Source organism: Podarcis tiliguerta (genome assembly GCF_965153285.1).
Source record: "Podarcis tiliguerta genome assembly, chromosome: 12".
In the NCBI taxonomy this organism is placed as follows: domain Eukaryota; kingdom Metazoa; phylum Chordata; class Lepidosauria; order Squamata; family Lacertidae; genus Podarcis; species Podarcis tiliguerta.
The window spans coordinates 34,930,281-34,943,672 of NC_139545.1; the positions used below are offsets into that span (position 1 = coordinate 34,930,281).

The following is a 13,392-nucleotide window of genomic DNA, read 5'->3' on the forward strand; positions in this document are numbered from 1 at the left end:
TATTTATTTATTCATTATTATTACTATTATTTCCATTTCTATACTGCTTTATATCTCAAGGAACAAATCTCAAAGCCGTTTAAAACGCATTAAAACGTCAAATAAAACAACCCAGAATAAAACTAATTCAAGCACCCAGGAAAATATTTCAGATCCTGACATTTTGCTTTCCCTAGTGGCCAACGTGGCATCCAGAGATCTCCACATAGTCACAATTGGACCTGCACCAGTCACAAATCACGCCAGGATAATTTCAAGCACTGGTCGGGAATGACAGGAGTTGTAGACCAACAACATCTGGAGGGCCACAGGTTCCCTAGGCTGGCACAGTGAATAGCGAGTGAAATAGGCCAACAATCCCATCTCTGTATGTTCCTAGGAAAGTTCCTTCCACTGAAGGAATCAGAGGGGAGCCATTTATATTTATCACATTCATGTCCTACCATTCCTCCAGGGTGGCATACATAGGGTCATCCGATTTTAGCCTCACAGGAACCTCAGGGTGGAAGATCTAGCAATTTGTACAAGACCATCTTGTGATGGCTGAGCCTATACATCCCAGTTCCAAAATCAAACATCCTACCAAAATGCAGTTTCTTGCACACAATCTGCCAAGCAAGAGTCAAACCAAGCCTGGTATGAAAAAGGTTCCTAATTGGACGTACTTCTTTTTATTTTTTAAAAAGCAAAATTATTGGGGAATTTACCTCTTCATCAAAGCCTCAATTCAAGTCTCCTTCCCCTACAAAATATTACCCTACTGTTAGCTTTAGATGGGAAACCTTGTGAGTTTTTCTTCTCCTGCAGGGACTTTTCTCATCAGGGGGGACGATTGGAGCCAAAGAATTATCCCCTTCCCTTGCAGTCCTTTTCCAAACACCCACATACTGCTTTTCAAAAATAGAAAGACATCAGGAATTCCAACCAAGGAGCTCCCACATCATATGTAGTTCTAACCTCAGGTCTCATGCCTGCAGGTGAATTGTCCTTTCTGGGAATCACCCACCGTTTTTCAAAGCAGTCCTGCGATCTAAAATCACTTTAGGCAAAAGAATGTTACACTTGGAATGGATCTCACTGGTAAGACTGTAAGCTCTCAACTACACTCAACCAACCATGAATGATAGACACAGTGAAGCTAATTGAGCATCCTTCAGTAAACATCATGAATCAAATTTAAGAGTGTCCTGTGACAACGTTATTGCAATTTCCCAGTGGCAATGAACACATCAGCTGCAGAAACTCTCACTCTCTAAAGACACTGCAGGCAGCCCCAATCCAGCATTTGTTTATCCTTAATCAAGCCAGGGAACTCTTGCTGATTCTGTTACTCTTAGGCATTTCTGAACATCACCTTAATATTCACTCTCCACAGACTGAACAAATAGTTTCCTTAACCATATGGTAGGTCTTGGATCACGCATTCTTCATTCATTCATTCCTAGGTTCTCTTAAACAACCATGCATGTTTGAGGCTCTCTAAAGAAACAGTTCATCAGATGGCACAACTATTTCTGCAATTTACTTTTCGGGTCGCATGCAGGGAATCCAAGACTGACTTGCCCCACCTCTGCTCCAGGGTATAAAAACAATTTGTTCCCAGAAGAGTTCTTGTATAGGCTTCTTCCGGGCATACTAGTTTTCTCACTATATGGATATTTTCCCCCATCAGGGTGCAATTAAACCATTTTAGATCATGCCTTAAAGGCCTCCGGTCTGAAGTGGTACAATTCTGGAACAGCATTGCCATGTCATGTTTGTCTTTGAGAACCTGTGAGCTTCCTATAGGCACCTGACTGGCCCACTAGGTGAACAGAATACTTTTTTAGATGGGCCTCTGGTCTGTTATAGTCACGCTTTTCTTTTGTTCTCAGGACACTTTACGCACAATGAATCATTTTTCTCTCCTTCCTGGGTATAAAGCCATGGTTAAACTCCATTTGTCAAACAGAATGCGGTTTCTTAATGCTTTGTACATCCACCCAGTTACATCAACCCACTGAAAGGGTTCCTCATCACCAACCTTTCTAACCAACCCTTTTTCACCCTGGATGCAAAATTCCAGGGGTCTGTCCAATGTATAAATATCCTTCATTTTTTGTTGATATGTTGAAATATTCCTGTTAAATTATTCATGTTTTATTTATTATTTAAATAATCACTGGTCCATGATTCGCACCCAGAACATTTTTGCCTGGCTGGAACATGTCCTTCAACTCTGATACTGGCTGTTGCTTGCCTGTATGGAGGATAGAGAGTGGGTGGGGTGGGGTATATTAGCCAGCTTTCCATACAGAACTAAAATTGTATCACCCACCACTGCCGTACACCCCTTGGAAGCTTGTCTGGAAAACAGTTCCCCACCTCTGATCTGGGAACCCTTGGTTCAGCGGGGATTTGAATATAATTCCAGTCCAAACACAAGTCTCTGAGCCACAATGGGTGGCATCAAGACATTCTCCAGCTCACAGGCTGTAAACTGTTTACTGAGGAAAGTGCTGGGTGTTGTTTTAAATTGTCTTATTTCAGGAAAGCAGGAAAGACCTGGCAGTAGACTAAACAAGGGATATTATATATGATGTTTCTTGACTATCGTAGCTCTCGTCCAGACTGTTCTTTTGTTTTGCCCTAAGTTTCATGAAAGATTTATTGCCAACTTGGTCAGTTTTTCTCTCCAAGCCATCAGTTACTTCCCAGAATGCTGACAGGGTGAAAGAGATCTGAGAAATCAGACCCTCTCTGGCTCTGTCTCCTGTGCAGGAAGCGCTTTCATCCCCAGCTCTACAGCCAGAATAAACTCTGATCTTACTTCAGATGTCAGGGAGTAGACTGTTTTGGATAAAGGGAAATTAATATCAATAAAGGAATATTTGAAATGCTTTACTGAAAAAAATTGCGAGGAAAAACAGCCAGACTAATTGCTCAGCTTCTAGTAAACTCAGGGAACACTGATAAACAAACAAACTACAGTGGTAATTCGTTCCGGAGGTCCGTACTTAACCTGAAACTGTTCTTAACCTGAAGTACCTCCTGCTGCCACCGCGCCGCCGGAGCCCGATTTCTGTTCTCATCCTGAAGCAAAGTTCTTAACCTGAAGCACTATTTCTGGGTTAGCGGAGTCTGTAACCTGAAGCGTATGTAACCTGAAGTGTATGTAACCTGAGGTACCACTGTAACTAACTAACTAAAAGCCAGTCATATAAATTGGAAGTCTCAAATCAGAATGCAATGACTACATCAGGCTTCACCAAGCTAGTGTCCGCCACACAGTTTGGACTACAACTCCCATCAGCCGCATTCAGCAAATGAAATTAATACTGTAGTCCAAAACATCTTGAAGACACCAGGTTGGCCAAGGCTGGACTACATGATACATTACATTCAGGTTTACATATAGGCCCAAAGATCCCCAAAACGACGGACAGCGTATTAATACAAAAAATGACTATTAATCAATCATCAGAACAAGACAGCAAACTCACAGGTTACCTGGCTGTAGCCTATCCACCCAGTGAACTGGCCAAAAAAAGGCGACAACTCACTCACCAAGTGTTGCCTCACTCAACCCAATCCCTGTCTGCCAGTCATCATCAGCCCTAGAGTCCTTAACCATCAGCCCTAGAGTCCTTAACAATCACACTGTATGTCACAGCAAACCAGCAGACACCCTTCCCAGGGCCTTGACCCCACCCACCCAATCAGGATCCTGGCACAAAGAGGAGAGTCCTCACTCCTGTCCCAACTTGAAGAACATGCAGCTTGCATTTCAACCAAAACTGCAGGCGATCAATACAGTGGTACCTCTGGTTACGTACTTAATTCGTTCTGGAGGTCCGTTCTTAACCTGAAACTGTTCTTAACCTGAAGCACCACTTTAGCTAATGGGGCCTCCCGCTGCTGCCACGCCACTGGAGCACGATTTCTGTTCTCATCCTGAAGCAAAGTTCTTAACCCGAAGTACTATTTCTGGGTTAGCGGAGTCTGTAACCTGAAGCATATGTAACCTGAAGCGTATGTAACCCGAGGTACCACTGTACTCTCCCTGGAATGAAACATTAGTCCTTGCTTTGAGTTTACTCCCGGAAAGCAACAGTGGACTGAGCAAAATTTGAACAATAAACCAGAGAACAACATTTCCCCCTACAATTCACTGCATCAAGCTGGAATAAAGCAGTACTCCTGGCCAGTGAAACGAACAGGCTATTACTAATGGTACAGGTCCACAGATAAAACTTTCCAGCAATGAGTGCATAAAACATTAAAGCTTTTTGAATGGAATATTGATCAGAACCGGGAGATGGCAGGCCTATCTACATGCCTTTCAATCCTTTGCAGGAAATTCCAAACAAATACCTCATCTCACTTTTTTTTAATGGCATTATAAAACCAGGTCATAAACATCACCTAAAGAACAAATGCTAGGTGAATGGAGTTAGGTGGACATTACTAGGGCATCCAGTTTCCTATCTGGTTTTTCTAAGTTTCTAACAATCATGAGTTTCAATATATTCCTGTACACATAATTACATTGTGGGATCCCTCCTCGTATTAATTTTGTTAGTTGAGGGGCTGATTCAATTCCCTTCACTTATGGAGTCTGACCTAATAAACCCAGTACAGTCCCCCAAGCTGGAGTAACTACAGGTGAAATGAAACTTCTTACAGCTGCATATCTGAAAAAAATTATCATCACTATTCATATTACTTGGTTATTTGATTTATATGCTGCCTTTGCTTCAATGAGCTCAAGGCAACAAACATGTTTTCTCTCTCGAGCACATACACACTTTATTCTTACAACCCTGCGAGGTAGGTGAGGCTGAATGTCGGTGACTAAGCTACAGCAAGCTTCATTAAAATGGAAATTAGGGTTGCAGACCTAATCTGTATACGATATTGATTGAATGTAGCAATTATATATGACTCAGTGGTATATGTCCATCAGCTCTACACATACAACGTAAGAGTTTCTGTTGAATAATGTCCATTACCCTACTTAGATTTTAGACTTGTAGCATGGGGAGGTAGAGAACATATATCTGCGCAAAAAGAAGAACACCACAATATACTGATAATAATAATAATTTATTTATACCCCGCCCTCCCCAGCCAAGGCCGGGCTCAGAGCGGCTTACAAGCAATAATAAAAACAAGAAGAATGATTACAACTTAAAAAACAAAAGTAAAATACAACATTAAAATAATGGAACATTAAAATATTAAAATGATGCACTAAGACAGAGGAAGACAATGTGGTGCCCTTCAGCTATTGTTAGACTACAATTCCTATCATCCCTGACCATGAGCCATGCTGTCTGGGCTCATGGGAATTGCAGTGGAACATCTGAAGGGCATTACATTGGAATCCCAGCTCATGTAGGCCACTCCTTAGTACAGAAGGAAGCTTTTTCATTATTATTGAAACAAACAAAAAAGGAAACATAAACCTATGCAATCTCAGTAAACACAGTATACAACTAAGGCCCACATACCCACAGGCATTGCTCATCTTGGTCAGGGGTCTATATTGCCGTACTCTTGCAAATTCAGCACCTGGGCCAGCGCTTTGGTGCTTCCAAGCAAAAACTGAAATGGTTGCAGCACTTAGAAGGTGAAGACCCCACCCTTCCACCTGCCATTATCACTGCAACAAAGATGATGCCCCTACCACCCTCCTTATTTGCTTCACTATCAGACACAACGGCTAAGATGTAACATACCTTCTACACCAGGTGGGGAGACCTGTGATCCACCAGATGCTGTTGGACTTCAACTCCCATCAGCCCTGGCTTCTGGGGTATTATCAATGAATTGCACAGTAAGGAATTATGGACAAGAAGGTCATCACAGGTGCTAGGATCCAGAAGGCACTATGTTGCATTTCACTGGGAACATCCGCTGAGCTCATATGTGACATCTTCTGCTCCTATTTTATACCACGGAAATACCTGAGTTTTAAAGCATCATCAGTTCTCAGATTATGAATATTTACAACTCTGCCTAAAAACAGAATAGGCATTTACTTTCAATCTCACATGAAAACAACATCTTGCTGAGTAACTACCAGCTCTCATAGTTCTGGACACTTGTTAGACCAAAAGTAATAAAACTTGCTTAACAACCTTGCATCTGTGCAGGAAAAGCCAAACCAAACCGTCTCTCCAAGTACACATCATTAGGCAATGCAGGTAAGTAAAAAGGCAAAGGACGCCTGGACGGTCAAGTCCAGTCAAAGGCGACTATGGGGTGAGGTACTCATCTCGCTTCAGGCCGAAGGAGCCGGCGTTTGTCCACAGACAGCTTTTCGGGTCATGTGGCCAGCATGACTAAACTGCTTCTGACTAAACTGCTTCTGGCATAACCGAACACCGTGTCAAGTGCCAAAGCGCATGGAAACTTCTATTTAAGTTTCTGCAGCAGCAGCACCTATTTATTTACCGTATTTTTCGCCCTATGGGACACACCTTTTCCCCTCCAAAAATGAAGGGGAAATCTGGGTGCGTCCTATGGGGCGAATGCAGGCTTTCGCTGAAGCTTGGAGAGCGAGAGGGGTCGGTGCGCACCGACCCCTCTCGCTCTCCAGGCTTCAGGAAGACATCCGCAGCCTAGGCAGCCCTGCGGGAGTTCCCGCAGGGCTGTCTACGCTGCGGATAGCAGCCTGCCGCCCGACGCGAGGGGCGCCCTGAAGCAGAGCGCCGTTTGCGCCGGGCAGACATCTGCAGCGTGGGAAGCCCTGCAGGAGTTCCCCGCAGGGCTCCCCACGCTGCGGATAGCAGTCTGCCGCCCGGCGCGAAGGGCACTCTGAAGCAGAGCGCCCCGCGCGCCGGGCAGACATCGGCCAGCCCCACAAGCTCGGGGGACAGCAGGGAGGCGCAGCGCCTCCATCCCGCTGTTCCTTGACCTGGTTCGGTTTCCCCGACCTGGTTTGGGGGGGGGAAATAAAGGGGGGGGAATTCCTTTATTCCCCCCCCCAAAAAAAAACTAGGTGCGTCCTATGGGGCGGAGCATCCTATGGAAAGAAAAATACAGTACTTGCACTGGTATGCTTTCGAACTGCTAGGTTGCCAGAAGCTGGGACAGAGCAATGGCAGCTCACCCTACTGAGCAGATTCGAACCACTGACCTTCTGATCCGCAAGCCCAAGAGGCTCAGTGGTTTAGACCGCTTCCCTTTTTTAGGCAATTCACAGCACATATGAGCTACCTGGCCCATGATTTGGGATGATGGTCTTAGTTTGAGTCTATTTCATTACAAAAAATATTTTAACTGTGAAAATGACAGTACCCATGCCTGCTCTGTAAATAAATGATTTTCAAAATGGAGCAGTTCATTCTATCCTGAACACAACCTAAATTAAGAAGTGCCCATGCACACGAAAGCTTATACCCAGAACAAACTTAGTTGGTCTCTAAGATGCTACTGGACATTTTTTATAAATATATATATATCTTGACTGTGTCAGACCAACACAGCTACCTACCTGAATCTACAACCTAAATTAAAATACAATATAAGCAAAATAAACCACGTTTTACCCTTCATATTTTTACTATCATCAATTCTCTCTCATTCATGTTTTAAAAATAAAATAAAAAGGATGGACTAAAAATGTTTTCTACTGACAATATGGGCTTATTTGTATAGTTAGTTTTGTAAGAGCAAATAGAGCAAAAGTGTGACTTTCTTTAAGAGTTGTTAAAAAAATGCAGCAAAACAGAAACTTGGATTAAGACAATACATATTTCATCTGTCACATCATCTATGATTCGAAGACATTACAGAGATGCATGACTTTGCAAAACACCATGAAATGCTTTTAGGAACACATAACTTAGTGCACAATATATCTCAACAGGCAGGTGCCAATTAGAAGCTATAGTTTCTGGAAAGCTGCAGTCTGAGCAAAGAAGAAGGAAAACAATATTTAACAGTGTTTTGTAAGGCAACTGAGCTGCGTTTGTGACTGTATGGGTGTTTCAACCTTTAGGGTCTTCAGATAACCTTGAAAAGGAGAGATTTGCTCAGCGGCTTTTGATAATGGTTTGTTTTTCCCATCACTAGCATGGATACCTTGTTAAACCCACAAACTATGCACAGCACCAAGAGCACCAACAGGTCAACAGTAAACTATGATGACTAATGTGCAAATTATGTAGAGCTATTTGACCGATCAGCTGAGAAACCATATATCCCTGAACAAGGATAGTCAACATGGCAGACTCCAGATGTTGGCTTCCAACTCTCATGAACCCCAGCCACCATGGCCAAGGGTAAGGGATGATGGGTAAGGGATGATGTGAAATGTAGTGCAGCAACATCTGGAGAGTACCAATGGAGAGAACCCCAAACCATCCAATACAAACTACCATTAATTTCTATACTTTGTAAAATGAACTCAAGATAATACAGTAAGTATTTATTTTCTTCAACACAGCTCTCATACCTGAAAAGCCAAGCCCATTTAAATTAAACAAAGGCTTGCCTCTTTGGTAGTGGGAGCTGCTAGAGTGAAAACTTCAAGGGGAAGCTCTATCTATTCATGCATTGCCCATCGTCCACAGGCAACACTGCAACTTGAGGTTAAAGCTTTTGCTTACAGAATTCCCATCAGTGTAATTAAATGAAGCTCAAGCAGTTAAAATCTCATTTTAAAACTTTTGTTTCCTTTGTCAAAACCCAATTATTTTCCAACTCCTGTTTCAGTAAGCATGTTGCTTTGCAAAAGCTCTGCAATCATACAGGTCACACAGAACACTGAAACAAACTAGAGTGAGTTATTCATGTAAAACAGAGTCTATTGATAAGAGGATTGCAAGTTCTAGCTATGGTTGTTGCTCAAGGGTTTTTCTACTTTTCCTAACTTTAAAAGTAATTGACATTATATTCTTACTACTTTGGATAAATGGAAAAATCTGAAAGCAATGACACACACACCCTAAACAGAAGAATGGAACAAATGAATATACAGTGGTACCTCGGATTAAGTGCTTAATTCGTTCTGGAGGTCTGTTCTTAACCTGAAACTGTTCTTAACCTGAAGCACCACTTTAGCTAATGTTGCCTCCTGCTGCTGCCGGGGCATGATTTCTTTTCTCACCCTGAAGCAAAATTCTTAACCCGAGGTAATATTTCTGGGTTAGAGGAGTCTGTAACCTGAAGCGTATGTAACCTGCGGTACCACTGTACACAAATCTAGTCTCTTAAAACTCTAGACTCATTTAGAAGGTTTTAAAATAAAAAAAATGACTTGAATCAGTTAATTTTCAGTGCAGTCCAATGCATGTTTACAAAGACATTCCCTCTGCCTTCCATGGGGCTTACTCCCTTCTAAGTGTGCTTAGGATTGCAACTACCTGGCTACCAGCACAATCTTGTGCATATCTACTCAGAAGTTTCAATGAATGCAATAGGTCATACTGTAATTCTGGGTAAGTCTGTACAGGGTGGCAGCATAAATAAATTAGTTAAATAAACTAGTTACAAATATGATTCAGAGGACAAATTTCCTTAGAGACATACACACTTTTCCAAGCTAAGTTATCAAATACATTCCAGATGAGGGAAGGAAATAACCTTCTATTCAAAATACAACCTTAAATGCTCCTGTAATCCTAAAACTATATACATGGCAGATGAATCTTAAAAACCATTCAAAAAACAACAACATTCTGCCAGGAAGTTAGGAAATGCATATCTACACTGCCTATTATTGATCAGACCCACTTGGGGAAGCTTTCAGCAAGCGCCCTGTGGTCTGCTAACAATTGCTTTTAGAGCCATGATACTGCCAAAAACAGAACCCATCTTGCTGAAACCAAGATTTCTACGCTGATGCGTACATTTTCTACAAAGGACAGAAAAGAGGGTCATCTGACTTCCAAAAAGAAAAGACAAATTGCAGTATTTGTTCTTTCATAATAGCCATTCCTTTCCCAAGGCAATTACTTCATTCTGGGTACCTCCACTGTGCCTAGATTGCAAAATTCCCTCCCCTCCGACTGTCATTTCTATGCATGGCGCATCAGACCTGGACTAGCGTTTTGGAAGGAGCCACCGCCTCCGCCTCTTTCCCTTTTCCCCAAGCGCACGTCTCCTGGGCAACAGAAAACCCCAAAGAGTAGGCTGCCCTCTCCTTTTCTCTCTATCACCGGAAGCCAGAGCTGCCCCCCCCCCCACGGCCGCCTGCTGCTGCTGCTGCTGCTGCTCACCTGCTTCCCACCGAAGCTGCCGCCGCCGCCGATGCGGGTGTTGAGCACGTCGTGTTGAGTTTCGTTGCCACCGTCCGTGCTATAGATCAGCCGGAAAGGGACGATATTTTGCCTCTCCATAAAGCGATCCCCGTCCCTTCGCTCCATCTCTGTCAACAAGGCGTCTCCTCGGGGAAAGAGAGAGAGAGAGGAGGGTGGGGAGGTGGGAGAAAAAAGAGACACAGTCACGATCAAGCAGATTGGGATCGCTTTTATTTACAAAAGATGACCCTCCGAGGCGCGACGTAAAGGGAGGCGGGCAGCGGCCAGGAGCAAGGCGGCACACGCGCTCCAGATTGCAGGGCTGGGGAAGCCAGAAACCAGCCCACCCAGCTCCATCTTAGCGGGAGACCCTTTTCGCGCCTCGCCTTGCTGGATCTTTCTCTGCTACCTGCTTCTTCCTAAACACACACACACGCCCCGAGACACGCAAGCCCACGGAATGCAGCGGCGCTCTTGCTTTGCCTCCCTGGAAAGCGCTGGGGATGCTGCTCGGCTGCACCGACCGAGGCTCCCTCTGTCCTCCCCCCCCCCCCCAAGAGATCTCTGCAAGGCGATCCCTGCCGAGCGTCCGTGTGCCGCGATGCAAAGGTGAGGCGAGGACGCCCACCCACTCTCTCTTTATTTTTACCTGCGCGGCTGGAGCCGGCTCCGGAGAGCATCCCGAAGGCACAAAGCGTCAAGGAGAGCAGAGAAGTCGCTGGCTGCATGGCTGGGTCTCGGTCGGGTGGGAAGGAGGGAGGCGCGTCCTTCCTCCTCCTCCTCCTCCCCCCTCCTGCCCGCAATAAGCGCGGGTCACACGGCGGCTGGCATGGAGGGGGAGAGGAAAGGCGCCCCCCGCTCCCGGGGTCTCCTTCTCCTGGCGAGCGGGAGAGGCGCGCGTCCTCCTCCTCGCCAATGCCGCCTCCGCCGCCTCAGTGCTGCATTGTGCTGGACGGGCTTCCGTTCGCTCGGCGAGCTTCTACTGCATTGGGCGGCTTGCTGTAGCTCAGAGGCTTCCCAGCTCCGCCCCTCGCTCCCCACACGCTCCACACATGCAGCAGCCCGGAGAGGCGGAGAGGGAGCGAGAGGCTTTTTTGCCTTCGCGTCGGCGCGAAAGCCCCCTTTCGCTTCGGAGGAGCGAAGCCGAGGGAAGAGAAGCCGGGATTCCCGGGAAATGTAGTTCGTTGAGCCAAAAGTTCCTCAGAGAGGGAACCTGTGTGAATAGCTCGAACTGCGCCTGTCTCGCGCGAGGGCAAAAAAATAAGCCGCTCGTGGTGGTTGCCCTTTTTTGCACAACAGGTTACAAGACGTAACCTGAGGTGGAGGAAAGGGACAATGATGTGTGAAAAAAGGAAGGGTTGGGGTTTTTTAACCTCAGGAAAAAAGGAGGCGGGGAGGCCTACTACTCCCATCCCTCCTAGCCAGCTTGGCTAATGGTCAGGGGATGGTGAGAGCTCGAGTCCCACAACTTCTGGGGGTCCACAGGTGACCCACTCTGGTTTTATAGGGCTGCATCTGAAGGAGAGCTTCAGAGCAGGAGTGGGGTGTGACCTTTCAGCCAAGAACCGCTTTCCTTCCTTGGCAATCTTCCAGGAGCCACATGCCAGTGGTGCACAGAGCCAGACGCAAACATGGGCAGAGCGGATAATGTTAAGTTTTACCTTTGTAACAGTAGGCTTGTTTCTACTACTCCATAGCACACCCCTTTCTTATGCCCTGCGTTCATGCAAGCAAGAGTCACAATTGGAGGTTGTCTGTTTGGCAAAAACATGAAAAGCAAGGTGGGAAACAGTGCCTGTGAGGGATGTGGCCTGAGATTCCTCTCCTCTGGTTTATAGCATAATAATACATCTGCTAACCTTTGAGGGGAGACTTTGCCATTTATACAGAAGCCCAGGATCACTGCCATTCTCAGAAGTGACAGGGGAAGGTAGTCCTCACAGCTGGGATACCACCAGTAGTGAGGAATGAAGGAGAAACTTGACTCACTTTGCATTTAAAGGTGAACTTACCAAATTTGCATATTCCGAAGCAATACGCAAATGTGAATTTGCACCTCTCTGAATTTGTCAGTGCAGTTCTCCGGCCAAATAACGTCTGCAAAAATGCATTATATTATGGTAAAGTATACATAAAAATGCATATTAATGATATAACACACAAACATGCATTATGGCTTTGCAAAAAAAAAAAAAGGTGTCTATTAGGAAAAATTGCATCAAAAAATGCCATTGGGGATGATGGGAGTTGTAGTTTAGCAACATCTGGCAGGCCCAAGGATCCCCACTCCTGCTCTGCAGCTGTTGAAGTTGCAGGAGCCTTCTTTAGGTCAAATACTGACAGCATTATGGTGTCTACTAATGCAACCAGAATTGTGTATGATATGCTGGAATACGTTCCATCCTTTATCTCTTTATTCTTGTTCTTTCCATATATGCAAAGGGGAACATGCAAAGCAGTTACAGTGCATTTTGTAGAGAGCTTCCACTACAATATCCTACCAATAATGCATATAAATATATTCTCCCTAGAAAGCTCTGTACCAACGCACTAATTTGACACTCCTACTTAGTAGCATTATTACAAAGAGCTGACAATAGCCTTTTGAAATCAGTTCTCAGGAACCTCAGGCTTTGAAATAATGTTACAAGAAATCCAATCTTTTTAAATAAAGCATTTTGGGAGAATCACTTAGCAAGCATTGAGCATGCAGTTCTTTAGCTATTGACCTGATTATCAGTAAACACAGTTTGCATTTTTGCAAGCAAACATTCCTTTCTGCCCCTGGGAATCTTCTGCAGTCCAAAGGAGGTTAAGGAAAAAATGAAGAAAGCCTCATGTACATATAGCTGTTAAAAATTTCCACATTTACCTAGGTGCCACAGCAAATTCCTTCTTTCCTCAGATGCATTGGAATCCTATTTGGTAGCATTCTGTCCCATCTGTCTTTGCCTGATATACTTTGGAGGGCATTATGAGCACCAATATAGTGTTGTGTTTAGTGCTGGTCTAGGATTGGTAAAACACAGTTTCCAATACCCACTCAGCCATAAAGCTCACTTCAGCCCTATCTACTTTGCCAGGCTGTTGTACAATGGCATAGGTGAAGCAGAGAACAAACACCAGCTCTTAAAAGGTGGGATATAAATAAAACAAACCTCTA

At 44.6% G+C, this 13,392-nt stretch overlaps 1 protein-coding gene across 17 annotated transcripts in view; it reads right to left on the reverse strand.

Moving 5' to 3' along the window:
- ADAM22 (ADAM metallopeptidase domain 22) overlaps window positions 1–11,263 on the reverse strand; it is a 116,416-nt gene extending 105,153 nt beyond the window's left edge. For 6 of the 17 annotated variants that reach the window (XM_083405731.1, XM_083405740.1, XM_083405743.1 and 3 more), the window contains exons 1-2: window positions 10,879–11,262; window positions 10,209–10,375 (exon numbers count right to left, since the gene is read on the reverse strand). In XM_083405731.1, coding sequence (XP_083261857.1) covers window positions 10,209–10,375; window positions 10,879–10,957 — 246 coding nt within the window. In that variant the 5' untranslated portion in view covers window positions 10,958–11,262. Of the gene's footprint in view, window positions 1–10,208; window positions 10,376–10,878 lie in introns of all 17 variants that reach the window. The other 11 variants (XR_014503626.1, XM_083405744.1, XM_083405739.1 and 8 more) reach the window with 6 other exon arrangements.
- Window positions 11,264–13,392: the final 2,129 nt, after the last annotated feature.